Raw genomic sequence first — 26993 nt, forward strand, 5'->3', positions numbered from 1 at the left:
TAAATTATAGGCACTCAATAATTTTTATTAAATGAGTGAATGATAAAAAGCAGTGGACACACCTGGATATATTAAAGCAGCATGGGGCTATATGAGAGGAGGAGTTTCATAAGATCAAGATTAAAAATTAATTTGATATATGTATTTTTTGCTTAAGTGGTGTTTACTAGTCTTAGGGACCAGTACACATACATTAGAGAATGTATTCATTAAGAAGTCTCAGCCAGGCACTTAATTGTTGACACAGGAAAAAAAAAAAAAAGCCAACAAACCAACTCCACAGAGCTGTGTTAAAAATACTGGACTTTCATCCCTTGATTGGAGGTATTATTACAGCATCAAGCTGACCTGCAATATGGATCATTGAGATCAAAGGCTATAAATTATAATGTTTGCCTTTAAAGAAGTCAATTCAACCCTGAATGTCATAGTTAGCTACTTTCAACTGGAAGCTACAACATGGATTTATGGAGTCTGTCTTGGTTTCTGTTCTTGGATGCTCTTCTCGTGATTTCTGGCTTGGTAAGGAAACAGTATATAGAAAATAATTTAAAAATTTTGGGGCAGTTGATATTGATTGTTAAAGAACAAGTGTTTGGTTTTTTTTTGTTTTTTATACATCTTGAAATGTTGATCTCAAATGAGTGTTTCTTCTTGGAGATTAGGGTGGGCAGTGTGTAGGGAGTGACAAATAGCCACACCAGAGTAGAGACATTGATATAAAGTTATGTTTTCCTTTCAGTTTCATCATTCTGTAACAAGTTTTCTTTTGATGAGATTATAAATGTATATTTTGAAAATCATTCCATTTTTACTGCTGAATGAAATGCAGATTGCTGCACAGTAACTTGAGACATGAATGAGTGTCACAGGCACCGTCAGTACTTACAAAGTTTTATAACGTGGTATTTCTCTTCTGCTTCTTCATCAGTTTAGACTAATCCTTCCACAGTTTGGACTAATCTTTTCTATCAGGTAGTTTGTATCACAAACCAACCCAAGGTTTTAAATGAAGTTTCAAATGGCTAGTGGAAAACCTTCAGTTGTTATTTTAAAATAACAATTATTATATTGGGGTGATATTCTATGAATAGGAACTAGAGCATTGCAAACAAGAGATACAGATGAATACATGTTAAAGTGTAATTAGGAATAAATCCTTGATAATTTTATTCTGTAGGTGCACTGGCATTCCTCTATGAGTGTATGCCTGTGTGTGGTTATAGTGTGAAACATGCAAAGCACTTGTTAATGTCAAAAATGATGGTAACCATCCATCCAGTTCATTCCCACATTTTGTTAAACGCTCCAAATGATTCTAGTATTTAGATATGTAAGCTGTATTTGAATAAAATTGTACTTTACACTTTTGTGACAATTTATTATAGCTTACAATGAGCCTTCTTTCACATTATATACTGTAACCCTCACAATACCCATGCAAAGCAGGTACTGACCATATCTTATGGGTAGTCTGAGTACCTGGAAGGTGAACTGAATTACCCTTAGTTAGTAGAACCGGTAACATAACCCAGACAGTCCTATGAGCTTTTTAATTCAATCACACTAAGACATTTCTCAGGTTTACTTAGTTGCTTTTTTTTTTTTTTCCCTTTGGACATGTAGTCTGAGTTTCATTGACCATTTGTGGAGAATCTATTTTCAGAAAAAAAATTAATCACAAAATGTACCCATTGTTTTTCTTAAATATTTGTGTTGTCTTTGAAGGCAGAATTATTCTGGGAGAAACATGAATGCAAAATAACTTGATTAATGAGTCTTGAATAACATTTCTTTTTAAAGAATTGTTATAAATTACAGTATTATTTCAACATTGAGAATAAATTATTTGGTTTTTCAAACATTGCTCCATGAATGCTTTAGAAAATCGTGTGTAAAGTGAGCACTTATTTGAGAGCTAGAGTCTTATGTTCTGCCTTTTTTCCCCCCAATTTTTGAAGTTGGTTTCCTGTTTCCTTCACCTTCAAATTGATTTAACAGGCAGTTTCATTTTCCATATGAAATGAGAAGACCCTTTGGTCAAAAAGTCATCTTAAACTTCAATTTAGCCATCCTAAATACATGTCAGGAAGTAATCCATAATATTAATGACAAAACAAACCAACAACAAATGGTTAGATATAAACTGCATCCAAGAAGACCATTCCTGGGCATTATAATAATATGTTTTGTTTATGTGTTTATTTCCCAGCCAACTCCAGAAAACTTTGGTGAGTCTATTTTGAGTTTTGTTCTAGGTTATAGAGAACCTAGGACATATTTAATGCTAAACATCATACACAATTACATATGCATAATTGATGCATAATTGCATTGAACTTTGATCTAATACTGGATTCTTTTGATTTATGGAGGGACATTTTATTGTCCATGTTCCAGGGTTCATATGCCCAGCAAAGAAATAGATGGTATAGGAAAGGCCAAGCACAGTGACTGACACATAGACATCCCATAAATGCTTGCTATTATTGTTTTTTGTTATTTTGTGTCAAATCAGATGGACCTAATAATAACAGTCTACTCAGTATTCACTTGCATACTCGGAGATTTGGCCATATTATATACACCTTTGCAACTTAAAATAGTAATTCAAGTTTAACTTAAGAATTTTGCTTGAAAGTTCCAAGGTATACTACTAGCAAGTGATATACATGTATGAGTAGATTGGGCTAGATTGACCAAATTTAATCATTTGTTTCCTATTTAATCTAGTCTTCTAGTCTTTCAAATTATGCTTAATAATATATGGAGCAACCAATTTCTTATTCCCAAAGTCATTTGACATTCAAGGAATGTCGATAGGACAGAATACATACATAAAAGCTCTTTAGAGCCCAACCTGGCTCATAGGAGATTCTTAATCAATCAATCAATCAATCAATCGATCAATGTATGTTGAGTCTGAATCTAGTAGTCACTTATCTGAGGCCAAAAGAAACTTGCTTAGTTCTGATTATATAAATGATAAAGGTTTTCTCCTTTTATAAACATAATGTTCAATTTTTTTTGTTGTTGTTTTAATCAAAGATGTAGATGGCGGAATGGACCAGGACATATTTGATATCAATGAAGGTTTGTGGATTTTTTTTACATAATCTCTTAAGTAGAGAGTTTGAATCCAATTTGCTAACATGAATTTTTATCTTTACTCTTAGGTTTGGGACTGGATCTTTTTGAGGGTGACATCAGACTTGATAGGGTGAGTTGAAACAGTATAAGCAAGAATCTTCCATTAACCACTGCAAGCCAAATTCAGAGTAACTGAGAAAGATTAGACAGCATGAATTTTGTTAAGCCTGACTATCTCTAAGGGTGCAGAATCATGGTGACACATTTGTTCAATGAATATATTATACTCAAAGAGATGCATATAATCGTGTCTTCATCTTTCATTACTCAGATCTCTGTGTGGTTCAAGCCACCATAACTCATTACATATGTCTTAGTCTTATTGATTTGATTGATTTTCATTATTGGAGCAATATGACATTTGATTTTAAAATAGGACCTCACAGATTCAATCTAGTGGAGGCAAAATTAAACTGAATTTGTAAACATCTTCAATGAATCAGGCTTTTTACCACAATGAATAGATTTTGTGACTTCTACCCTGGCCTTAGCTAAAAATAATGTTGCCAAGTTAAGACCCTCCCAAACCTATTCATAAAGAGTGCTGATCCTCATCTAAGTCATCATGCCACACAGATAAACACAAGAACCTTGCAGGTAGATTAGGGGGACTAAAAAGTTCACTATCATGAAAGCACTGTTTTTTTCAGTGTTCTCTCACAGCATGGAAATAAGCACTATTTTTCAAAAGACAAGATATAGTTTATTGCCCACTAGACTGAAAAATATTAAGAAACTTACTACTTACTATCCCTTTTGGTGATGATAGAGAGAAACTAGGATGCTTGTTTAGGAATGTGTTTAGAACATGTTATTGTACTGGAGAGTGTATAAATTTGAAAAAAAAGAAAGAAGGCAATTTGAGAAGAGCTAGCATAGTTTAAAATATGTACACCATGTGGCCTAGAAATTATCCAGCAGATCTTTTCCTGTAAAATTCTGCTCTTCCTTCCAACACAGTCCTAAGTCACTCCCTTACTTCTTATATCATAAGCACCAACATCCCTCACAGTCCTCCCACCCCCAGGAAACAGAGCTGCAGTGTCCCAGGCTTAGTCCTGAGCCTACTCTTCTATCTGTGCTCTCTCTTGATCTCACCTTGGTCCAGGGATTCAAATGTCATCTCCATGCCAATGAATCCAAAGGCATATCTCTGGTCCTCTCCTTTCCCTGAGCTCCAGACTGGTCTATCCAAGCACTAATTTGACAGCTCCACTTGAATGTCTACAAGACATCTCAAACCTAAGGTGTCCTCTGATCAGGTGAACTCTGACCTTCCCCCCAAACTGTTCCTCCCCACTCTCCTCTCTTCATAAAGTCATCCTCACAACCTGACTCTACTCAACTGAACACATAAAAACCTTGAGCGTCACCTTTGCTTCTCCTCTCTCCTTCACTCCCCATCCAGCCCGTCAGCATGTTCTATCATTTCTAGCTCTAACATACACTGCAAATCGTCCACTTTTCTCCATCACTCTAATTCAGGCCCCATCATCTCTTGCCTGGCTTTTTCCATTAGCCTCCTAATTTGTCTTTCTATTTCAGATATTGTTCCCCTATAATCTTTTCCACCCTGTTACTTGTCCTTATCTCTCACAGCAAAGTCATTTTTCAAACAGGCAGTGACTTCATTTCACCTCCTGGCTTGAAACTCTTCCATAGTTGCCTATGGGTTTAGAATCATCTCCAGATTTAGCCCCAGCCGTCTAAGCCTAGCATGCCTTGGCTCCTGCTTCTGTCCTCCCCTCTCCCCTCCCCTCTCCTCTCTTTTCCTCTCCTCTTATCTCATCCTTGTTCTCTCTTAGACTCATCAGGCTACTGGTCTCAACACATATTCAAAACATCCCAGGCATATTCCCACCTCAGAACCAGAACAACTAATGTTCCCTCTGCCTGAAACCACCTTCCCAGGACCCCTTTCAATGATGGCTCTGTCTTGCGATCCCTATTTCCCCTTAAATATCATCCCTTCAGAGAGGACTGTCCTGATCACTCCATCTCATGTACTCCGTCATCCCTGTGCCCTTGTTCTCATCTCTCTTTCTAATTTCCTCCCTATTGCATTCATCCTGCTTAAACATTTTTTTTTTTTACATACTTTTTCTCTCCTGCACTAGATATAAGCTCCATGAAGCCAGAGACCTTTATTACCAAGGAATCTCTATTCTCTAGGACAATATTCAATTTGTGGACTGAGTAAATACATTAGTAAAATATTACTCATTTTCTATTATACAGTTTAAAATCCTTTAAAAATTTTTGAAAACTTTGGCCCAGCTCATGTGTGACTTTTTCTGATATTGTGAGATCCAGATTATCAAGGTCTTGCTATCACTGTTTTCTTGCACATTTTTAATCTTTAAGTGTAGGAAACTAACCTATAAATCTACCAATATTTGTAGTTCAGTTTTCCAACAGTTATTTTTTGCATTATTCCTTCTTCAACTGTATTAACAAAATTAATGATAGAAATTAGTAATTTCTTCCTAGAAACTCTGTTATATTATGATAAAAGTAGGGCTACACACACACACACACACACACACACACACAATTTGTTTGTGTGAACTGGGAGAGCTTTAAACTTCATTTATTTCGAGATTAACTACAGGTTTCCTAAGTGTTTGCCTTATTTGTTTAACTAGCGCTTTTGCATTTATTTTTGACAGGCACAAATTAGAAATTCCATCATTGGAGAAAAGTATAGATGGCCTCATACCATTCCATATGTTCTAGAAGATAGCTTGGGTTAGTATGCACCTTGGAGTATTCATAACTAATGTCTATTTCTGAAAAAATAGACAAAAAATATGATTATAATGTTTCAAAGGGTGGGCTTATATGGTCTTTAAGGTTTTGTTTGGTTTGCTCCTTTGTGTGGCTATGTACATTTACTTTGAAAAAAAATAAGCAAAACGAACAATGAAAGTAACCTAAATGACTCTGTCTGAAATATTTACAGTTTCTTGACCAACATAGCAATGAGTTCAACCAACGTTTATGGAGAGCCTACTCTGTTATGCTAGGGACATAACGATTAGGTAGCCAGTCTTCTTTTGTGGGGGAGGGGCTCTGCATCATATATTCATTGAACCAGTGCAAAAACATCTTTTGGAGAGCAGACAGGCCAGGCCAGGGTCCCAGGAGGATGCTATGCTGGGGGTGCGGTGAGGGTGAAACATGGAAGAAGAGGGCCTTGCTTCCTCTTCCCATGGCAGGTATGCTCCTTTCTCCTAGAGTCTGGATCCCTGGTGAGTGAGGCCACTGACTGACTGTCCGTCTGCCTGTCCCTCTCTATCCCTGCAAGTTCGGGGAAGAAGTGTCATTGGCAGCCCGGGGCTGGGAACCCAGGTCCTCTGGTGCCCCCGCTGGCTCGGGCTCGGTGGCCTTGGGCTCCTTGGCCTTATCCCTGTTTCTGCTGGCCTTCTGGAGCTGGTGTCACTGCGCCACCTCGGCTTTCAGACTCTCCAAGTCTTTTTGGCTGAGAGGAATGAAGAGGATGCCACTGATGCCTTTGAACTGCTCCAAGACGCTGGCCATGCTGGGGGCTGTGAAGTTGAGGGGCGGGATGTTATTGCTGGAGCCGTTGCGGTAGATCTCATGCATGGCGCACCGCAGGGCCACGGCCAGCTGGGTCAGGCACTTGAGGTACTCAGAGCTCTCCTTGGTCTTCTCCTGGTCCTCGCCCAGCTGGGTCTTACGGAGGGTGTGCAGCCAGCCCTTCCTTCTGGTGCTGCAGGGCCGACCGGAAACTCAGCTTTGCTCTCATAGACCGAGGTGACGAGGTGGTGGCCAAGGGCCACCTTGAGAGCTTTGGGCCCTTGGTACTCGGTGCAGACGGCCAGCGCGTTGTCCAGGAAGCACAGCGACAGGTCGTACTCCATCACCCTGTGCAGCACCCGCCTGATGTTGTCCAGCACGCCACCTCGGGGTGTCTTCCCCAAGCACCAGCGCGTGAGGTAGTGGGCGCCCTGCAGCAGGCTGAGGGCCGGGGACAGCTGCCTGCTGGTGAAGCAGTGCAGGGCCAGGTGCATGTTTTCCTGGATGGTGTTGGGGTGCTCGATGCCCATCACCCGCACGCTCATCAGCACTGCCTTCTGCTAGCTTCTCAGGGCCTCTGCTTACTTGCCCATGATGTAGTGGAGGCGGGCAAGGAGGCGCAGGCAGGCTCAGATCTCCACGTGCACTGCTCCCTACACTTGGTTAAACAGGTGCAGGGCCTGATTGATGGGCTCACAGGGAGCCAGTCTTTATTTTAAAGCAGTGGTTTACCCTATGATCAATTATACATATGAGAAAATACATAAAATAACCAACTAAATTTGAGGAACTGGCATTGTTTTATCAACATTTTATTTTGCCAGGTCAGGAACTTAAACAACAACCTAACATGATAAAAGAGCTTTCATCATCCTCTTTTCATACAGTAAATAATGTTATTAGTGTAGTATTAAAATGTTAAAATGTCAGAAGAATCAAATCCAAAACTAAGAACAGCTTTTCTATAGAAGAAATTTAAATATGTTGGAAAACTCTAAACATGGCCTTCATTTTAATCTATGGACTAGTGGCAATGATGTCACTGACCAGCATTAGCTTAGAAATTGCTGTTTGGGAAAAGTTTGAGTAAAAACCCTGCTATAGTTTTTTAATTTTTAATTTTATTTTTCATTTTTGTTTTTTGTTTTTTTGTTTTGAGACAGAGTCTTGCTCTGGAATGCAGTGGCACAATCTCAGGCTGGAGTGCAGTGGCATAATCTCGGCTCACTGCAACTTCTACCTCCCAGGTTTTGGCGATTCTCCTGCCTCAGCTTCCCGAGTAGCTGGGATTACAGGCATGTGCTAGCACACCTGGCTAATTTTTGTATTTTTAGTAGAGACGGGCTTTCACCATGTCGTACAGGCTGGTCTCGAATTCCTGGCCTCAAGTGATCTGCCTGCCTTGGCTTCCCAAAGTGCTGGGATTACAGGTATGAGCCACTGCACCCAGCCTGTTATAGTTTTTTAAAATTTCAACTTTTATTTTAGATTCAGTGGGTATGTGTGCAGGTTTGTTACATGGGTGTGTTGCATGATGCTGAAGTTAGGGGTACAAATGAACCCATCACCCAGGAGTTGAGCATAGCACCCAATAGGTGGCTTCTTCAACCCTTTTCTCCCTCCCTTTCCCCTCTTGTAGTCCCCAGTGTCTTTTGTTCTCATCTTTACATCCATGTCTATGCAATATTTAGCTCCCACTTATGGGAAAACATATGGTATTTGAAAACCCTGCTATTTTTCTTAAAGATCATGCATTTCAGTGGAGACTCACATAAATCAAAAGTGAATTATGATAGAATGGAATAAACATTATGATTAGTGATGTGTTCAAAGAGCTATGGGAGCACATTGGAGGGGCATTAAACTCAACCTGGATAGAAAAGCATATGCATTATAAGCAGAGGACGCTATATAGCAGGACTGCCATGAAGATTGTGTAAGTTGTACACCATACAACTGACATGACCTCCTGGAGCTGGTGCTGCCATGCCACCTCAGCTTTCAGATTCTCCAAGACTTTTTGACTGAGAGGAATGAATGAAGAATGCCATTAATGATGTAGAGCTGCTTCAAGAGGCTGCTCTCAGGTGGCTGGGCCAGGAAACAAGTGGAGCTGATACCAGGTTTACATTCTTTCTGTTCACCAGGAGGCATTTGTTTCTTTGTGTGAAAGTGCTGTTCACCCATCTGGCCAGCCAGCAACTGCAGCACCTGCTCAGAGGTAGTGCCTCTTTCTAATTGGCACACAGGCACCACGTGGGCTAGTGTGGCCTCTGATAGCAAGGGAAGGGTGCTTTAGCCAGATGCATCACGATCTGCTAAGTCCTGAAGAAGGGAGAAAATGCTGAGCTGGAATTTAGATTGAGAGTGGGGAGCTAGGAAGTTGAGCAGGTAGGTGGAACACAAATGGGGAAGGACTTGGGTCTTCCTGGTGTTAAAGAACTTGTTGTGTATACTAATAACATGGGGCCACCAAAAGTATTATTGTGGCAGTGAGATTGTTAAAATTGCAGTTTAAAATAATCACTTGGGTTGAAGTATAGAAGATGTGTCATTAGTGGGGTAAAAAGAAGGTAGGGAGACCAGTTAGAAAACTACTGAGGAAATTCAGAGAAAGAATTAAGAGATTCCTAACCAACATAAATCTAAAAGCTATTTGGGATGCATTTGTTAGATTTAGTGATTGACTGAAAGAGGTCAAGAAGAAGGTGGGTGTAGAGAAAGAGATTCTAGTGCTCAGGATTCAGTCCTGGGTAGCTGAGGGCATGGTAATGTCTTCAACAAGAATGGAGAATTTAACCTTGAGGAGCGTGAGACAGAGAAGTGTGGTGGAAATTAGTTTTTGGCATGCAGAATTTGAAATGCATCAGAGTCACTGTGGTGGAGATACCAAATAAATTATTGGTATATGACCTGGTCATTCAAGGTCGAGAAATGTTTGGGAGTTATTAGGATGTAAGAGATGGTTGAAGCCGTGAGTATGGATGAGCATTTCACACAGTGCCTTGCATAGAGCAGGTGCTCCATAGATAACTGGATTTTATTGATTTATCCTGGAAGGTGGTGTTGAATAAGTAAGAAGATGGTTGAGAATGAAACTCAGTGCCATTTTTTGGAACTGGTATAGAAGGAAGATCTAGTGGAAGTTATTGAGAAGGGGGAATTGGCCAGAAACATAGATAAAAAACTAACAGTAGGGTAGGGAAAGCCAGGGCAGGAGTAGTTAGCGGGGTTGGAAGCCATAAAGAGCACAGGGAGCATGAGGAGAGAAAGATGTTCATTGACTTTTGGAATTAGGAACCTGAAAGATTTTGAATATACATGTTTTTTGGTTTAGTCTTTTGATTAAAAAATTTTTAATTTCTTTTGTTTTAATTCTTCCTTTTTTTCCTTTCCTTCCTTCCTTCCTTTCTTCCTTCCTTCCTTCTTTCTTTTTTGAGACGAGTTCTCACTCTATCACCCAGGCTTCAACCTCTGCCTCCCAGGCTCAAATGATCCTCCCACCTCAGCCTCCCAAGTATCTGGGACCACAGATGCATGCCACCATGTCCAGCTAATTTTTTGTATTTTTGGTAGAGATGGGGTTTCACCAGGCAATCCACCCACCTCGGCCTCCCAAAGTGTTGGGATTACAGGCGTGAGCCACCACATCCAGTTATATTTCTTTTTTTTAAAAAATTATTCTCCTAAGTATGTTCCATGAAAGATTAGGGAGCTTTAATTTTATATATATCTTAGGCTATTTTTTTTTTTTGCCATGTATTTAACCAAAGCCATCTAACCTTATGAGCTTTATTTATTTTTTAAACAACATTATAAACAACATAATGAATGCCTTGAGGATAAGAGCTATTTTTCATCTTGCAAATTGGAGGATTACCATAGTCTCTGGCATATTATATGTAATAACATTTTTGAAATAAATTGATAAGCATATGTATATATATAAATGAAAAATGTTAGGTAAAAATTCAGCCTAGATCCTACCATCCAAACTGTGCACATTTTTACATAGTTATAACTATGATGTCTTAAATCTTTTGTTCTAATTTTTTCACTTAATGTTATTGCATTTTTTCATATTGTATAGTCTTTATAATAGAATCAAACTTCAAATTTTTATAGAACAATTTTTTTCAATTATGTGATTTTGATTATTTCTTATTTAGAAAATACTTTTGTTTAATATTGTAGAATTCAACTTGTTTTCTATGTTCAAATTAAGAAAAGTATCCTTACGTTTCAGAAATGTATACCATCTTCAAATGACTCAGACTAAGAAAATTACTAAGCAAGGCCACTCTTACAGGTAGCAAAAGTAAATACCTATGAAGGGTTGATTTCTGGAAGGCCCTATTACTCAGATTCTAGTAGGTCAACCTGTGAAATTGTACCAGCAGGGTTGTAGTCTTTGAGCTTGAACTTCAGATGTTACCTGGCTGGTAGATGCAACTTCCCTGAAAGGAGTAATACTCATAGCAGCCATTTATACTTTCCAGGGCCTAAGTTATAATTCCTTGCCTTAGCACCAAGGGAGAAAAGGCAGTGGGGGAGGCTGAGGGTAAAGAGTTGGGGATGGAAATGAAGGGGAAGGTGCTAGAAACCTGAAGGGGCTACTAAGGGGAAACAATCCTGAACAGCTGCTTACTGAACTCCTAGGATTGCCAGCAACTTGCCTCATTTTCCAAAGCCTGGCATGGTTCCAAGTGGAGCTTTCTGCATCTATAACGCAAGGTTAACTAAGGCCCTCGGTAAATAAAGGCATATGGAAAACAAAGATCTTATCTTGGTAAAGGGCCTCAGTGTTTATAAAGCTTTCACGTGTTTATTTATTAATTCAAGAAACTATCCTCATTAAGTTTTGATAAATGGCCTAAACTAGTATGCTCTTTTATATTCTGTTTAAAACAGTGATATGGTGGTCAGTATTATCATACCTTATTTGAAGGAAATATTACATTTGAAATAATGACCCAAATATGATACTTATAGGACAGAACATTTTGAACGTTAACAGCCATACGTAGATACACACACACACGCGCACACACACACACACACACACACACGGCATACTATTTCAGGGTGTTCATAGACCTTCCCATCTCAACGTCCTCGGATTAAAAGCCCAGCTGTGAGGCTTTAAATACATATTATAGCTTCTCAGATTAAGTATGTGGTGGCAATTTATTTTGATTGCCTGTGATCCAATGTCCAATGGATCCAATTTGTAATCCTCTATTCATTAAAATGATAAAAACAATAATGATGAAAAAAGATTTTGATGACATAATATTTAGTGAAAAAATAGTTGGTAAAATGCTATGTAGATGACTTTATTTTTTATAGAAATATTAACATATGTATGTTATATATGTATTCAAAGGCAAAATGTATGGTAAGGGTGATTGATTATTCCTGTATGATAGGATTTTAAATTTCTTTTTATTCATATCAATTTTTAACTTATTTATAACGATAGTGTATTACTTATGTGGTATTGTAAAAGTCTGAACTTAGTGCCTTTTACAACTTACGGATTTTAGGGTCTTCCCTATGTGAATCCTGTTCTTGATCTTCTTAGACCTGCCTCAGCAGAGGCATACCAAGTAATCTTCCTTGAATGTCTATGCAATGGTTACTCTAGTAGGGAGAAAGGAAATGAACATTTGACAAATGCTAATTTTACTTGGAACTTCACCTTTACTTTCTCTTACTATCCTCACAATATCCTGCAAAGTTGATTTTATTTCCTCACTTAACTGATAATAACACCAAAGCTCCAAAGGTTGATTGAATTGGCAAAAATTTTATGTCAAAAGTGAGTGGTGAGGATAGGGAAGAACTTAGGTGTGTCTGGCTCCAAAGTCCAAGCACTTTCCCCTCTGCCATACTGTCTCCCACCTCCTGGCAGGCTCCCATCTTTCACGTCACTAGGACCTGGCCCATGTGATGCCTCTCCATGTGCATCTGATACAGCCCGTTCCTCCTGGTCACTCACAAGTTTCTTTTCCTGCATGTTGTTTCTTCCACACCTCTGCCTTCTCTGAGCTCCATATCCATATCACTCTTATATCCAGAGCATTGGCTCTTACCCCTATTTTGGGCCCTGAACTCACTTGCAGACCTCATGAAAGCTCTCTCTAGAAAATGCACTTTGCATATGTAGATATGCACACACACACACACACATACACAGTTTGCATACTATTTCAGGGTGTTCATAGACTCTCCCATCTGAAGATCCTCAGATTAAAAGCCCAGCTGTGTGGCTTTAAATACATATTATGGCTTCTCAGATGAAGTATGTGATGGTGATTATTTATTTTGATTGCCTGTGATCCAATGGATATGTTCTCTGAGGTAAAGATGCATTTTTATTGTTTAGTAATGCACCATTAGTGAGTGCTAGAGAAATATGAGGCCAAATAAGGGATCTGAAGAATAAGCAGATACTGTATATGATATTCAATGGGTACTGAATTCTAATTTTTGTAAAAATAAAAGACTCAACATTCATGAAGGGACTAACTCATGATAAGCAATATATTGCAGTGGCCTGCTTCCATGGAAGATTTTTCAGTGGTGATTGTTTTAATAAGCTTATTTTTGTTTGTTTTCTTCCTTCAGAAATGAATGCTAAGGGAGTTATCCTCAATGCATTTGAACGTTATCGCCTTAAAACATGTATTGACTTTAAGCCTTGGGCTGGAGAAACAAACTATATATCAGTGTTCAAGGGCAGTGGGTAAGTTGCAGACTTAGTCTTCTAAGGCATCTAAGGAGAACTCTAGTGCCTGGGACATTACATTGCAGCAATCATCCTAGGCTCTGACCTTTAGGAAGGGGTGGGGACTTTCTTGCTAGTTGCTGGAGAGTAAAAAACAACTGGATCTAGTTTTTGTAGACATAGAAATTATATTCCCATACATGTAACCGCCTTTAGACAAAGTGGAAAGTGGATGGGATTGCATGCCATCAGACCCACAACCTTGTGAATTTCAGCCCGTTTGTAATTTACATACTCTTTATCCCTTTCAAGTAAAAAACATGTGTATTTATGTGTGTCCATGTCTGTGCTTAAGCTTATTTTAACCTAACCACTCTTATTTCTTGGGTTAAGAAGGCGACAGTATTATTTGTCTTGAGCTCAGCAATTCTGAGTGGTTGCTGTCCCTGTAAAACCCTTGTTAATGGGCACAGGCGTAACAAGGAGGAGCTCAAAGACTTTGAAATTCACAAGAAAAACCAGGTCTAGACCACCTTGGGGATGATTTGCTCCTATGTAATATGTGGTGTTAGGGCAAGTTCTTTGAAGATCACCTGGTCTGTAAGGTTTTTTAATATTATACAATACCTGGTATATTAGGCCATTCTTGCATTGCTGTACAGAAATACCAGACTCGGTAATTTATACAGAAAAGAGGTTTAACTGGCTTTCAGTTCTGCAGGCTTTATAGGAAGCATGGTGTTGACATCTGCTCAGCTTTTGGGGAGGCCTCCGGAAGCTTATAATCATAGTGGAAGGTGAGGGTGGAGCAGGCATGTCGCATGGCAAAAGCAGGAGCCAGAGAAAGAGTGGGGAGGGGGAGGTGACACACACTTTTAAATGACCAGATCTCATGAAAACTCACTATCGCGAAGACAGCACCAAGCCATGAGTGGTTCGTCCCATGACTCAAATACCTCCCATGAGGTCCCACCTCCAGCACTGGGAATTACAGTTCAACATGAGATGTGAGTGGGGACAATTGTCCAAACTATGTCACCTGGGTTATGAGAGAAACGCACAGTGTTCAGATGTAAGAGCAAAGGTGGGTAATGAAGTGGGTAATGAAGTGGACTAGGCAGTGGCGACTCTGCCCTGAGACCTCAGATTGTAACATACTCTTCCCCCTTTCTTGTAAACTCTCCTGTAAGCTGCTGGTCTTCAGTAGGAAATAGGCGGGTTGGGAAGCAAGAACTTTCCATCGGGGCAAACTGTGACCGAATAGCAACAGTTCAACACGAGTTCCTCCACGCTCTGGGATTCTGGCATGAGCAGTCGCGTTCTGACCGGGATGACTATGTCCGGATAATGTGGGACAGAATTCTGTCAGGTACATTTCTCTTTTTTTCCTATGTTTTTAGTTAAGAACTGAATTTCTAAGCATGTGTCCTCTCTTGTCATCTGTGGCAACTGTTAATAATTTTAAAACTTTGATGTTTTGAGGTCTTAATTCATTCAGCTTGAACTCATTCTGAGTTATTGGAGCACTAGTATTCCAGAACCCATATGAGCTAGATATGCTCTGGAAACTGGTTTTGTGGTTCTTAAAGCATATTCAGTCCCACGATATGTTCATGAGTATTATGTGGAACGGAGTCTGTGGCCAAATTAGTTTTGCAAATCCCCAAGTCTTAGTCCATCTTGCACTGCTATAACAAAACACCACAGACTGGGTAATTTATAAAGACCTGAAATTTATTCCTCATTGTTCTGGTGGCTGGAAAGTCCAAAATCAAGGGGTGGGCATTTGATGAGGGCCTTCTTGCTGTGTCACATACCATGGCAGAGGGCAGAGGGCAAGGGAGAGTCAGAGAGAAAAAACAGGACCAAATCTGTCCTTTTACAAGGAATCCACTCCTGCAGTAGCAAACCTACTTCTGCAGCAATGGGATTAATCCATTTATGAGACGGAGCCCATGCCCTAATTACCTCTCATTAGGCCCCACCTCCCAACACTGTTGCACTGGGGATTAGGTTTCCAATACATGCTTTTCAGGGGACATATTCAAGGCGTAACACCTAGGTTAAAAGAAATTAGACTTACTTATCCTGCTATACTGCTCTGAGTGTTTATTGGGTTGACAGGAATTGTAAATCTCTAAGAAAAGGAGCATTTCCCAAAATGATTTGATCATGGTCTTCTTTTTTCTTTTTGCAGAGTAGCTTGTAGAGTATTTGGATTTATTGTTTCATGGAACAATTTTCAGTAATAGTTGAGTAGCATGAACTGTTTGCGATTTTGTGTTCAAAGTCACAAAGTCTTAATAACCATGTCTGACTAGAGCTCATGTTTTCCACATTCCACAGTGACACTCAGCTTCCTCATCTGTCCTGCCTGTGTGGGGCGAGACAGAGGAAAGGACATTGCTATTATGTCTGAGGCACTGTGAGGAGTGCCCTATACAAGGTCCCCTGACACCACACTTCTTGAAATCACAGCTCTTGCTCTTTATCCCCCGACTCTGCTTATCTCAAATGGGGTCAGGCATAGCAGCAAACTAAAAGATTTCTAGAGAAACAGCAGTGTTTAGCTTTAATCCTCAGCCACACTCCTTAGGATTCCCAAAGTCTTATTTTTGATCTAAACTTCTGCTCACATTTGATAACACATCTTTATGTTTTGGAGATCAGAACCACCTTAAAGTGTCCACAGAATCATTCCATTTCAAGTTGGAATCAGTTGCCCATTAGTATAATGCTAAATGGCCTGAATGTCTTCTCTAAATATATTCATTTTTGTTTTTTATTATTATTTTAAACTGACAAATCATAATCGTATATACTTATGTGGTACAGTGATATTTTGACATGTGTACACAATGTGGAATGACTAAAACAAGCTACTTAACATAGCCATCACCTCACTTATCATTTCTATGGTGAGACATTTGAGATTTATTCTCTTAGCAATTTTGAAATATACATTATTATTAACTGTAGTCATTATGCTTTATTTATTTATTTATTTATTTATTTTGAGACAGAATCTCGCTCTGTTGCCCAGGCTGGAGTGCAGTGGTGCGATCTTGGCTCACTGCAACCTCCACCTCCTGGGTTCAAGTGATTCTCCTGCCTCAGCCTCCCGAGTAACTGGGATTATAGGCGCCTGCCACCACACCCGGCTAATTTTTGTATTTTTAGTAGAGACAGGGTTTAAACATGTTGGCCAGGCTGGTTCATTATGCTTTAAATACATCTACACCTATTCCAGTAACCATGAATTATGGTTAGTCAATAACTGCATGTCAATGCTTTTTAATGACTCCTTTGTAGGAGAACTAGAAAGTTATCATTCCCAGGTTTCATCTCACCATCCCTTCAAAGCCTTCTTACTTCCATCTCCATCTACTGTGGACGTCCTCAGCCTGCCATCATTGCTGGCCAATGCCCTGACTGGTTCAACAACACTTTTTTTTTTTTTTTTGAGACAGAGTCTTACTTTGTCACCCAGGCTGGAGTGCAGTGGCATGATCACAGCTCACTGCAGCCTCGACTTCCCAGGCTCAGGCAATCCTCCCACCTCAGCCTCCGGAGTAGCTGGGACTACAGGCATGCACCACCATGCCTGACTAATTTTTAAAATATTTATTTTATTTTATTTTATTTGAGATGGAGTCTCATTCTGTCACCTAGGCTGGAGTGCAGTAGCGCAATCTTGGCTCACTGCAACCTCCGCCTCCTGGGTTCAAGCAATTCTCCTGCCTCTGCCTCCTGAGTAGCTGGGATTATAGGTGCGCACCACCACAATGGACTGATTTTTGTATTTTTAGTAGAGACAGGGTTTCACCATGTTGGTCAGGCTGGTCTCGAACTCCTGACCTCATGATCCGCCTGCCTCGGCCTCCCAAAGTGTTGGGATTACAGGCGTGAGCCACCACGCCCGGCCTTAAAATATTTATTAGAGATGAGGTCTCACTTTGTTGCCCAGGCTGGTTAGCAGCACTTTCTAGAATCCTCCTTTCCACGAGCAATTTTTACAGCCTTAGACTAAATGCCAATGTCCTAACTATGGGCTGCAATAGAACCTTAGATATGTTCAGTGTGACTGCTGGTATCACAGTTCTAAGCTTGAATATTATATTGTAAGATGGGAATAATGAAACTGTTGTTAGTTGTAGCAAAAATTGCTTGAGTTTATTATATTCTCCATTTCTAAGTGAGCAGTATTTGGAGTAAGATAAGCTGAATTTTGTGAACATCAAGTAAAGATTTTTTATTTATCCTTTAGGCAGAGAGCACAATTTTAACACCTATAGTGACGACATATCAGATTCCCTGAATGTTCCCTATGATTACACTTCAGTAATGCACTACAGTAAAACTGCATTCCAAAATGGAACAGAGCCGACAATTGTCACAAGAATCTCAGACTTTGAGGATGTGATCGGCCAACGAATGGATTTCAGTGACTCTGATCTCCTAAAGTTGAATCAACTGTATAACTGCAGTATGTGACAGGTTCTTTGAAATGACTTATATTTTCCTCTGTTATGTAGGAAAAAATGATGGTCTGTGCCATTTTGTCAAGCATTGGTGGGGTTTCTGAGATTATAGAGGTTTGATATTCAGGAAATAAACAGAATAGCACTCAGATCTCAATCTACAACTTGGAAGCAGCATTTTTCTTTTCACCACGTCTGGTGTTGAGATCTAAAAACAAATTGGGCCCTGTAGGAATATGCCTCAGGCAAGTTTTTAAAGCTGTTACTAATTCAAACGTCAGTCAGATTGATACTCACACTTCCTTTTAGCCAAAATGATATGTCTAGTTGTAATATGAATGGGATCAAATAATCTGGATTATGGCTTAATGATTCGAATAACTAGGGGAGTATAGACTCAGGTTTCTACAAATTAGATAATTTTTTTTAAAAAAAGACTTCGGGCAGGGAGCTTATTCAGATCTACAGAATTAATTACCTTCTTTGTAGGGGTTCTGCAAATAAAGAGGGATCTTTAAGCTACCATCATCCAGAATCAGCTAGGTGTTCCCTGTAATACCAACCTGGCATTTCTAATACTGTGATAAGTTCAGTTTTTGTTACTTAGATTATCATGTTGTATGAGTGTCAATAATTGTTTTTTGCTTTTTGTAGCCTCTTCCTTGAGTTTTATGGACTCGTGCAGTTTTGAACTGGAAAATGTGTGTGGCATGATCCAAAGTTCAGGAGATAATGCTGACTGGCAACGGGTTTCACAGGTTCCCAGGGGGCCAGAGAGTGATCACTCCAACATGGGCCAGTGCCAAGGTAACAGGAGTGAGATATTCCTAGACTGTATACTCAGTGGCTACAGCCACATACTTCTCTATGAAAGAATGGGATTTTATCTCTAATTTCTATCAGAATTATTAATGATTATTCATTAGGTTACTACTGAGAAGTAGGCCTTGCACCTGATAAAGACGTTGTTAATATCTTTGCTTTTCCTTCCTGAGTTTATTTTTCTTTCTACAAGTCAGAGCTGGGCTCTGTGATGCCTCTACCAGTGCGTTCCCATAGGAGAGTGTACCAGACTGGGCCTCCTGCAAGGCCTCTTATCTCAGGGGCAGTACTATTGTTTCCTAGAAGTTTGCAGAATACAAGAGACTCTTTCCAATGGACAGCACTAGGCTGCGAATTATTGTTTCAGAACTGTAGCTGGATGTGATTATATGCTCCTGTTACAAAAATATCTAAAAAGCAGAGTTTACTTAATTTTCTTCAGATGCGTATCCTTTTCCATTTTCATTTTGTTTTGCCTTAAGTAGTTATTTGGCTACAAGGACCAAATTTTTACGTATTTGCTTATTCTGGCAACAAATATGTAAAACTAGACTTCAGAACTTAGGGCCACTGCTTAATAGCTCAGATGATCTAGGCAGGAATTGGAGGCCTCTAATGGCAAAAAGGTGCTTTTCCTTTTATTTTTCTTTTTAAATGCATATTTGGATAGTGGACAGTGGTCCTACTCAGACCAGAGGAAAGTAGATAGGGAGGGAGGGGGAAAAGAAGAAGAATCCAGACCAGGTAGCTCTCACTTTTTTCTGTTTTTGAAAGCTAATTTCTGTGGTAAGGGAAAGGTTCCCTAATGTTGTCTCTTTCATAAATCGCCTGCTCCTAGAACCATATTTAAATGCCCAACACAGTTCCCTGCATACAGTGGAAACTAAGCGAATACTTGAAATAAGGTAAAGAAAATTGGGCCGGGTGCAGTGGCTCATGCCTGTAATCCCCGGCCTTTGGGAGGCCAAGGTGGGCGGATCACCTGAGGTTGGGAGTTTGAGACCAGCTGGGCCAACATGGTGAAACCCTGTCTCTACTAAAAATGCAAAAATTAGCTGGGTGTGGTGGCGCATGTCTGTAGTCCCAGCTAGTTGGGTGACTGAGGCAGGAGAATCACTTGAACCCGGGGGGCAGAGGTTGTAGTGAGCTGAGATCATACCATTGCGTATCAGCCTGGACAACAGAGTAAGACGTTGTCTCAAAAAAAAAAAAAAAAAAAAAGAAAGAAAATATATATACACTCAAACCAGAATTACTAGCTGTGCCTTCTTTAGAGATGGCTTAGAAGGTTAAGTATTGCAGATAATGAAAGCAGATAAGTGGGAGGTGCCTCTGAAATTATCAGGTTCAGTTATTCTCAATTTTTTCATTACAAGTATCATTTTAAAAATATTAAAATGTGAATCTCCCCAGATGGTTGCTGTAGTTACAATATCTTCTGAAAGTTGAATTTCTTTCTTCCTTTTCTTTTTTTCTTCCTTCTTTTTTTGTGACAGTTTGAAGCCAAAGAAGTTAGAAAGTGTTTAAAAAAAAAAGGTGGGGGGGGGCGGGCAGGTCAGCCAAGGCCCTGGTTTCCTGGTTGGACTCTCACCTCTGTCCGCAGTGTGTGTTCACCTCTCCAGAAAGACCTAGAAGTTCACGTTGAATTACCCTTGGGAGACACAGATGCTACAACTCTCTACCCACCCAAGTTTCAAACCCTCGTTTTGACTTAATTTCCATTTTCCTTTTTCATATTCTCAGCGGGGGAACAACCCTCTGTAGCATCTTTTTCCAATGGTAGCTCTTCCCACTTGGAGCTGGACCAGGGTTTTGGACACTTGAAAGGTGTCCCATGTAGAATCTACCTTTTAGCCCTGCTGTTTGGGCTTGACCTGCAGCCTTACAGTGGATTTTTAAAAAGTTAGCATTTGATACTTAAACTTGCTTTATCTTTATAGCTCATAACACATGAAGATAAGCAAGGATTAGTGCCCACGGAAAACTACTATTGTAAGTAAACGTTTTATAAATAATAGAGAGGTTTGAGTTTTATACTGTTATGTCAATCTGCTAGCTTTTGCAAGTGCCAGATATGTAGCTTAGTCTTCTGTCATTTCTCCCTGGCGATTTATATATGGATGTTACTTATGCCTCGTGTAAAGAATCTAGCACCACCATTAACAAACACACATTCCTATACCCAGTATCTGTTTTTCTCTCAATTCTGCTTTTCTTTAACAGGTTCTGGTTTCTTCATGCATTTCAATAGCAGCTCTGTAAATGTGGGGGCCACAGCAGTGCTGGAAAGTAGAACGCTGTACCCTAAAAGAGGATTTCAGTGCCTGCAATTTTACTTATATAACAGTGGCAGTGAAAGTGATCAACTGAACATCTATATCAGGGAGTATTCTGCAGACAATGTGGATGGCAATTTAACCCTTGTGGAAGAAATAAAAGGTACAATGTCAACATCCTTATTGTCTGGATTCAAAATGAGGCAATCTTAGGTCTTTTATTTAGTTAATGCAACAATTTACAATAGGGCAGGGGCTACTGAGTCACTACACTTCAACTAAGAACTAGATTCTTGTTTTAAGCTGTGGAAAGGAAGCTAGAATGAAGATTCTTTCTGAGTGCTCTGTTATGTAACACTCACTTAAGAAACTGTAGATCAGTCTCTGGCACTATGGAGGTCAGTTCTTGGCAAATAATAAAAATACAAGGCTGGGCGCAGTGGCTTACACCTGTAATCCCAGCACTTTGGGAGGCCGAGGCGGTCGGATCACCTGAGGTCACGAGTTCGAGACCAGACTGGTCAACATATAGTGAAACCTTGTCTCTACTGAAAAAATACATAAATTAGCTGGGAGTGGTGGCACACGCCTATAGTCCCAGCTACTTGGGAAGCTGAGGCAGGAGAATTGCTTGAACCCGGGAGGCGGGGGTGGCAGTTGAGCCGAGATCACGCCACTGCACTCCAGCCTGCGCGACAGAGCAAGACTCCATCTCTGAAAAAATAAATAAAATAAAATAAAATAAAATAAAAATAAAATACATAAAAATACAATGTGAACTAGCTTAGGCAAAATAGGACGGGCTCCTGGCTAAAGGTTAGTTACAGCCTGTAGGACAGATGAGGGAGACACTGGCTTGAGGGGGAATTATTAATAGATCTGTCTCTGAACATTGCTGGGGACCTCTTGTTTTATCTCAGAATGGCTTTCTTTATAAGACTGGTACTTTGGTTGTTTCACTTCCCAGCTTACATTTGACCAAATTTGCTATCAGTCTGGAAAAAGGACTCTTCCTCTAATATAAAGCTTAAAAAATAAATCCCAGTGAAGAACTGGGATGCTTATGTCTTAAGTTAAACACAGCTTCTGGAGCAATTCCTGAGTGGGAAATGGGTACCCACCCTTCATACCAATAATGTGTCAGAGAGGAGAGCCATGTTGACCACCTATGCAAGTAGATGGTTAAGGGGGTGACTGAGAAAGGGAGGGGCTGTGGGCTGGCAAATATATTACTGTCTATTCCACCTAATCATCTCATGACTTGAATGAATTGAGTAATTCAATTTGTTCCACAATTGGATCCATATTATGCAATATAGTATGCCATTTTCCTCCTGTTTTTAACAATGAGAAACAACCTGAAATACAGGCGATATTTTTCTTTGTGAACACCTGTAAGCAGTAAGGTTCTTAATCTCACTAAGCATATACACACATTATACATATATATTATTTATGTAACAATATAAAATATATAAAGAATAATTATATATAATATATTATATATTACATATATAAAAGCCTTATATATAAGCCATATATGTTACTATAAATATTATATTTTATGTATTAATATCTAAATTAATACAAATATTGATATAATGTATCTGTAATATATATAATTGTCCAGGATTGGAAGGGGGGTCCTTTCTATTAGCAATCTGTGGGTTCGTCATTGATACACAATAACACAAAAAGGCACTTAAGAAGCTTGCTTATTTTCTGTCATTTGGGTATGTCTAGCTTATTTTCAAGTAGCTGTGTTTCACATTAAGTGCCAACATATTTTTGTTTTAAGACTTTGTGTTAACCACTAGTTTGACATGAATTCCTCAGCTGTTGTTCATCTGGGGGCCTCTGCAGATTATTTAGTATACTGCTTCTTATTTGAGTATGTGATATAAGAAAATCAGACAGAATGGCATATCATGTGCTGCTAGCGAGGGGTATGGGCTAATAGTTGGGGAGGAAGTGCAGGTTGGAAAGAAAGGAGGTGGTACCAAATATCAGATAAATACTTACAATGCTGAGTTACTGGGAAGTGATCTAAAGAGTAGATTGCAGGATGTGGGCTTTCTAGGGTTTGGTGGATTTTGTTTAATATTACCAAAAAGTTGATTGAAGACTTTGTATGTGAGGGAAGTATTCCAATCAAACTATAAATATATTAAAGAAGGCTTTGCCTGAGTATCACAGGAATCTTGGGTAGAAGTGTTACAAGTGTTGGGTTTGCTGGCCCTTTAATGGAGAATGGCAGGTAACTCATAGGTAGGGCATGAAGTACTCATGAGCTAGATGTTGTTATTTACTCACCGATCTCTAGGAAAGGGTGATCTATTTGAGAAACAGCTAGACAAACATTCAGCTATTCCAGAGAACAGTGTGACCCCACAGAGGCACCTTGAAGTAAATAATTCTAGGCTGGAGCTTTGGCAAAACCATACTTCTGACCTGTAGAAATAAATCGGTTTTGGATGACCCTTTGTCTAAGAAGGCTAGAAATCTAATGTTGACATGTACATGATTTGAACTTCTTTGTCTTTGAAATAATAATGACTCTTTTGCAGAAATACCCACTGGGAGCTGGCAACTTTATCATGTAACATTGAAAGTGACCAAGAAGTTTAGAGTGGTGTTTGAAGGACGCAAAGGCTCTGGTGCATCACTGGGTGGTCTGTCTATTGATGACATCAATCTTTCGGAAACACGGTGCCCTCATCATATCTGGCATATAAGGAATTTCAAACAGTTCATTGGCAGCCCAAATGGAACTCTGTATAGCCCTCCATTTTACTCTTCTAAAGGTTATGCCTTTCAGATTTACTTAAATCTAGCCCATGTGACTAATGCAGGGATATATTTCCACTTGATCTCTGGAGCCAATGATGATCAATTACAGTGGCCATGTCCTTGGCAACAAGCCACAATGACACTTTTGGATCAAAATCCTGACATTCGACAGCGTATGTCCAATCAGCGGAGTATAACTACAGACCCATTTATGACCACCGGTTCGTAACTCATTTTCTTTATTGCTAATAAACAATCATTGCTCTAGCAGGGACGGATAATTTTGGGAATGAGGGATTGCACAGTTAGTTACTAGGGAATTTTGAGCCCCAAATCTTAAGAACAGATATTTAGGGGAAAGGTTTCAAGAACTGTGGACTGAGTCTGTCAGACAGGAGCTCATCAGAAATGTCAGCAAGGACTCCAACAAATACTGACTGTATTCCTAAGAATTGATGGCCCTTCTCAAATTTCCACTTCTGTGCAAGAAGTGTTGGTTTTAGAGTCTGACATGCCTGAGTTCAAGTCCAAAGTTTGCTTCTCATTAGTTATGTAATCTTGAGCAAATAATCTCTTAGGGCCCCAGTGTCCTCAGCTGTAAAGCCAGGGCTGTAGTAATCATTCCACAGATTTGCTATGAGAATTAGTACAGGTCAAGTGTGGAAGCTGTGGAAAGGCCTGTGGTGGAGAGGCCCTCAGATGTTGGGTTCTTCTAACTCATGCTACCTTGTTCACGTCACTGGGATTGTCAAAAATAATTCAGCATTTGAAATGGGGGTAGTTTTTGACCAGAAGGAAGGTATTGAGCAGGTGCATTCAAGTGTTGGTGGGAAGGGTATGAAAATGCATTATAATTTCTTAGTAAAAAGTTACAGAGGACTTGCTAATCATGACATCATTCCCCATCTTTCCCATCTCAAAAAGAAGCAACCCACTGAAAGCAATGATCACACTACTAATTTTAATAATTCTTTGCTTCTGAGACCCGAGTAAAGGAAAAAATGGAATTATGGCAAGCTGAATCATTTTGCCAAATGTGAATTCTATATATGAAAAACATGGACCAAATCGACACAGAAAAAAATCCAACTTAATCTCATAGGAAAACAATAATATTCACCAATGGAATTGTAGGGACTTGACATTCAGAATTTCTTCACTTTTTCCTAAAGTGTTTCTTCCTAAATGACATTAAAAACAGCTCAGGGCTGGGTAGGTCATTATCTTTTCCCAGAAGCAGTGCTTCTTGTTGTCTCCTACTTCTGAAGCACTTTGCTCTGTTAGGTGAATAATTCAGTTAATAAGATAAATCATTCTATGCTGATATTAAAAACTCTCTCAGCAACATATTGCTTTAACTGGACAATCTGTAACTTTGTAAAAGGACTCTCTTAGTAGCCTTGAAGGCTATTCTAAATTATTCTAATAGATAGGAGGGTTTCTATACTGGCCAATAAGTAAAGATATGATATTCCCAGGAATATCTGGTACCTAGGAAACTTCTGGTACCTCTCCACTCTTATTCTAGAGTGTGGTCCTCCCTGCCAGGCAATTTCATTTCCTCTAGGACAGTATAAATGAACAAGCCCCAGTGATTTGCCAGGGAATACATCACAGGTCAATAGCATCATTTAATTATTTTGAGTTCCAGCCTAATCGTGTTTCACATTGCCTGTTCTTTCCTACCACCAAAAGCTACGATGATGATAAACACACTCCATTAATATAAATTGCTTTTTCAGATAATGGAAACTATTTCTGGGACAGGCCTTCCAAAGTGGGAACAGTGGCTTTGTTCCCTAATGGAACTCAGTTTAGAAGAGGTGGGGGCTATGGAACCAGTGCCTTTATAACCCACGAAAGGCTGAAAAGCAGAGATTTTATAAAAGGAGATGATGTTTATATCCTACTGACAGTGGAAGGTATGTCAATAAAAATAGTTTTATATAAACTAGTTTTTTTTGTTGTGGCCACTGATTATTTTCTGTTTTTTTTTCTGCATTCCACTTTTAGATGTATTATATAGAGATGTGGGGGGAATGGGCATGAATGGGGTTTGGGAGGAATATGAATTATTAACAATATGAAAATAATTTAATTTGAAACAGTGAGGATTCCAGAATAAAGAATTTAATGACCACCACATGAAGCTATAGCGGAAACCTTTAGGTTGGGAAATTTCTTTAGAAATAAGTTAAAATAGGCCAGGCGCAGTGGCTCATGCCTGTAATCCCAGCGCTTTGGGAGACCGAGGCGAGTGGATCACGAGGTCAGGAGATAGAGACCATCCTGGCTAACACGGTGAAACCCTATCTCTACTAAAAACATAAAAAATTAGCTGGGCGTGGTGGCGGGTGCCTGTAGTCCCAGCTACTCGGGAGGCTGAGGCAGGAGAATGGCGTGAACCCGGGAGGCGGAGCTTGCAGTGAGCCAAGATCGCGCCACTGCACTCCAGCCTGGGTCAAAGAGCGAGACTCTGTCTCAAAAAAAGAAAAGAAATAAGTTGAAATAGAACTATTATACCCTAGGATTCCTGAAATAAAAATATCACACAAGCACATGAAATTAAATGACTGGAAACGTCTGCGTCTTATCTGTTTCAAATGTACATACATGCATACATATATGCATATATATATCTTGACAGAAATGACATTAATCTCTTGTTAGATTAATGTTAAATTTCTTACACCTGGCAGCCAATAAATACATTTTGCAGCAATTCTGGTGGTTTCCATTTTTTATGTGGTAGGATTTTAACTCATTTTCTATTAAAGACCCACTTGGATCTCAGTAAATCAGATTCTTGTTTGTGATGAAAGGTGGTGCAATTAAAACCCACAAAATTTTGACTCCAGTGTCCATTAGAGTAAATCTAGATGATACCTCTTGGAGAAATTATTCAGAAATAACTTCTGTTAAGAGAGAAAATATTTTATGTAGCAGAGAAAAAAAATCAGTATGCATCAGTTCTCTTTGACCATAGCGATTTCAACCAGAAGCAATAACAAATACTGCAAAGAATGTAACACTGGTTGTCAGGGCACTTGGTGTCTTGCTCCAAATCTCCACCAATTTGCTCTACCAAGCCAGAGACCTGTGACCTTGGGCAATGCCCTCAATCACTTTACATTTCTGAGTTTTGGTTTCCTTATCTGTCTCTTGAAAGTTGGTATCAGTGGCTTGTACCCTTCTGGGCTCCCA

At 39.5% G+C, this 26993-nt stretch overlaps 1 protein-coding gene and 1 pseudogene across 1 annotated transcript in view; one reads left to right on the forward strand and one right to left on the reverse strand.

Annotated features, from left to right (window-relative positions):
* The first annotated feature begins 459 nt into the window (after positions 1-459).
* The window catches only part of MEP1B (meprin A subunit beta), a 32586-nt gene continuing 6052 nt past the window's right edge, over positions 460-26993 (forward strand). Inside the window, exons 1-12 of the mRNA XM_019014063.4 lie at positions 460-522; positions 2213-2231; positions 3049-3093; positions 3177-3220; positions 5820-5898; positions 13321-13438; positions 14611-14789; positions 17688-17906; positions 18556-18708; positions 20947-21162; positions 23567-24010; positions 25532-25711. Coding sequence (XP_018869608.1) covers positions 460-522; positions 2213-2231; positions 3049-3093; positions 3177-3220; positions 5820-5898; positions 13321-13438; positions 14611-14789; positions 17688-17906; positions 18556-18708; positions 20947-21162; positions 23567-24010; positions 25532-25711 — 1759 coding nt within the window. The remainder of the gene's footprint in view (positions 523-2212; positions 2232-3048; positions 3094-3176; positions 3221-5819; positions 5899-13320; positions 13439-14610; positions 14790-17687; positions 17907-18555; positions 18709-20946; positions 21163-23566; positions 24011-25531; positions 25712-26993) is intronic.
* LOC129528316 (clustered mitochondria protein homolog) lies at positions 6287-12709 on the reverse strand (annotated as a pseudogene).

The sequence above is a fragment of the Gorilla gorilla genome, chromosome 17 (genome assembly GCF_029281585.2).
Source record: "Gorilla gorilla gorilla isolate KB3781 chromosome 17, NHGRI_mGorGor1-v2.1_pri, whole genome shotgun sequence".
In the NCBI taxonomy this organism is placed as follows: Eukaryota; Metazoa; Chordata; class Mammalia; order Primates; family Hominidae; genus Gorilla; species Gorilla gorilla.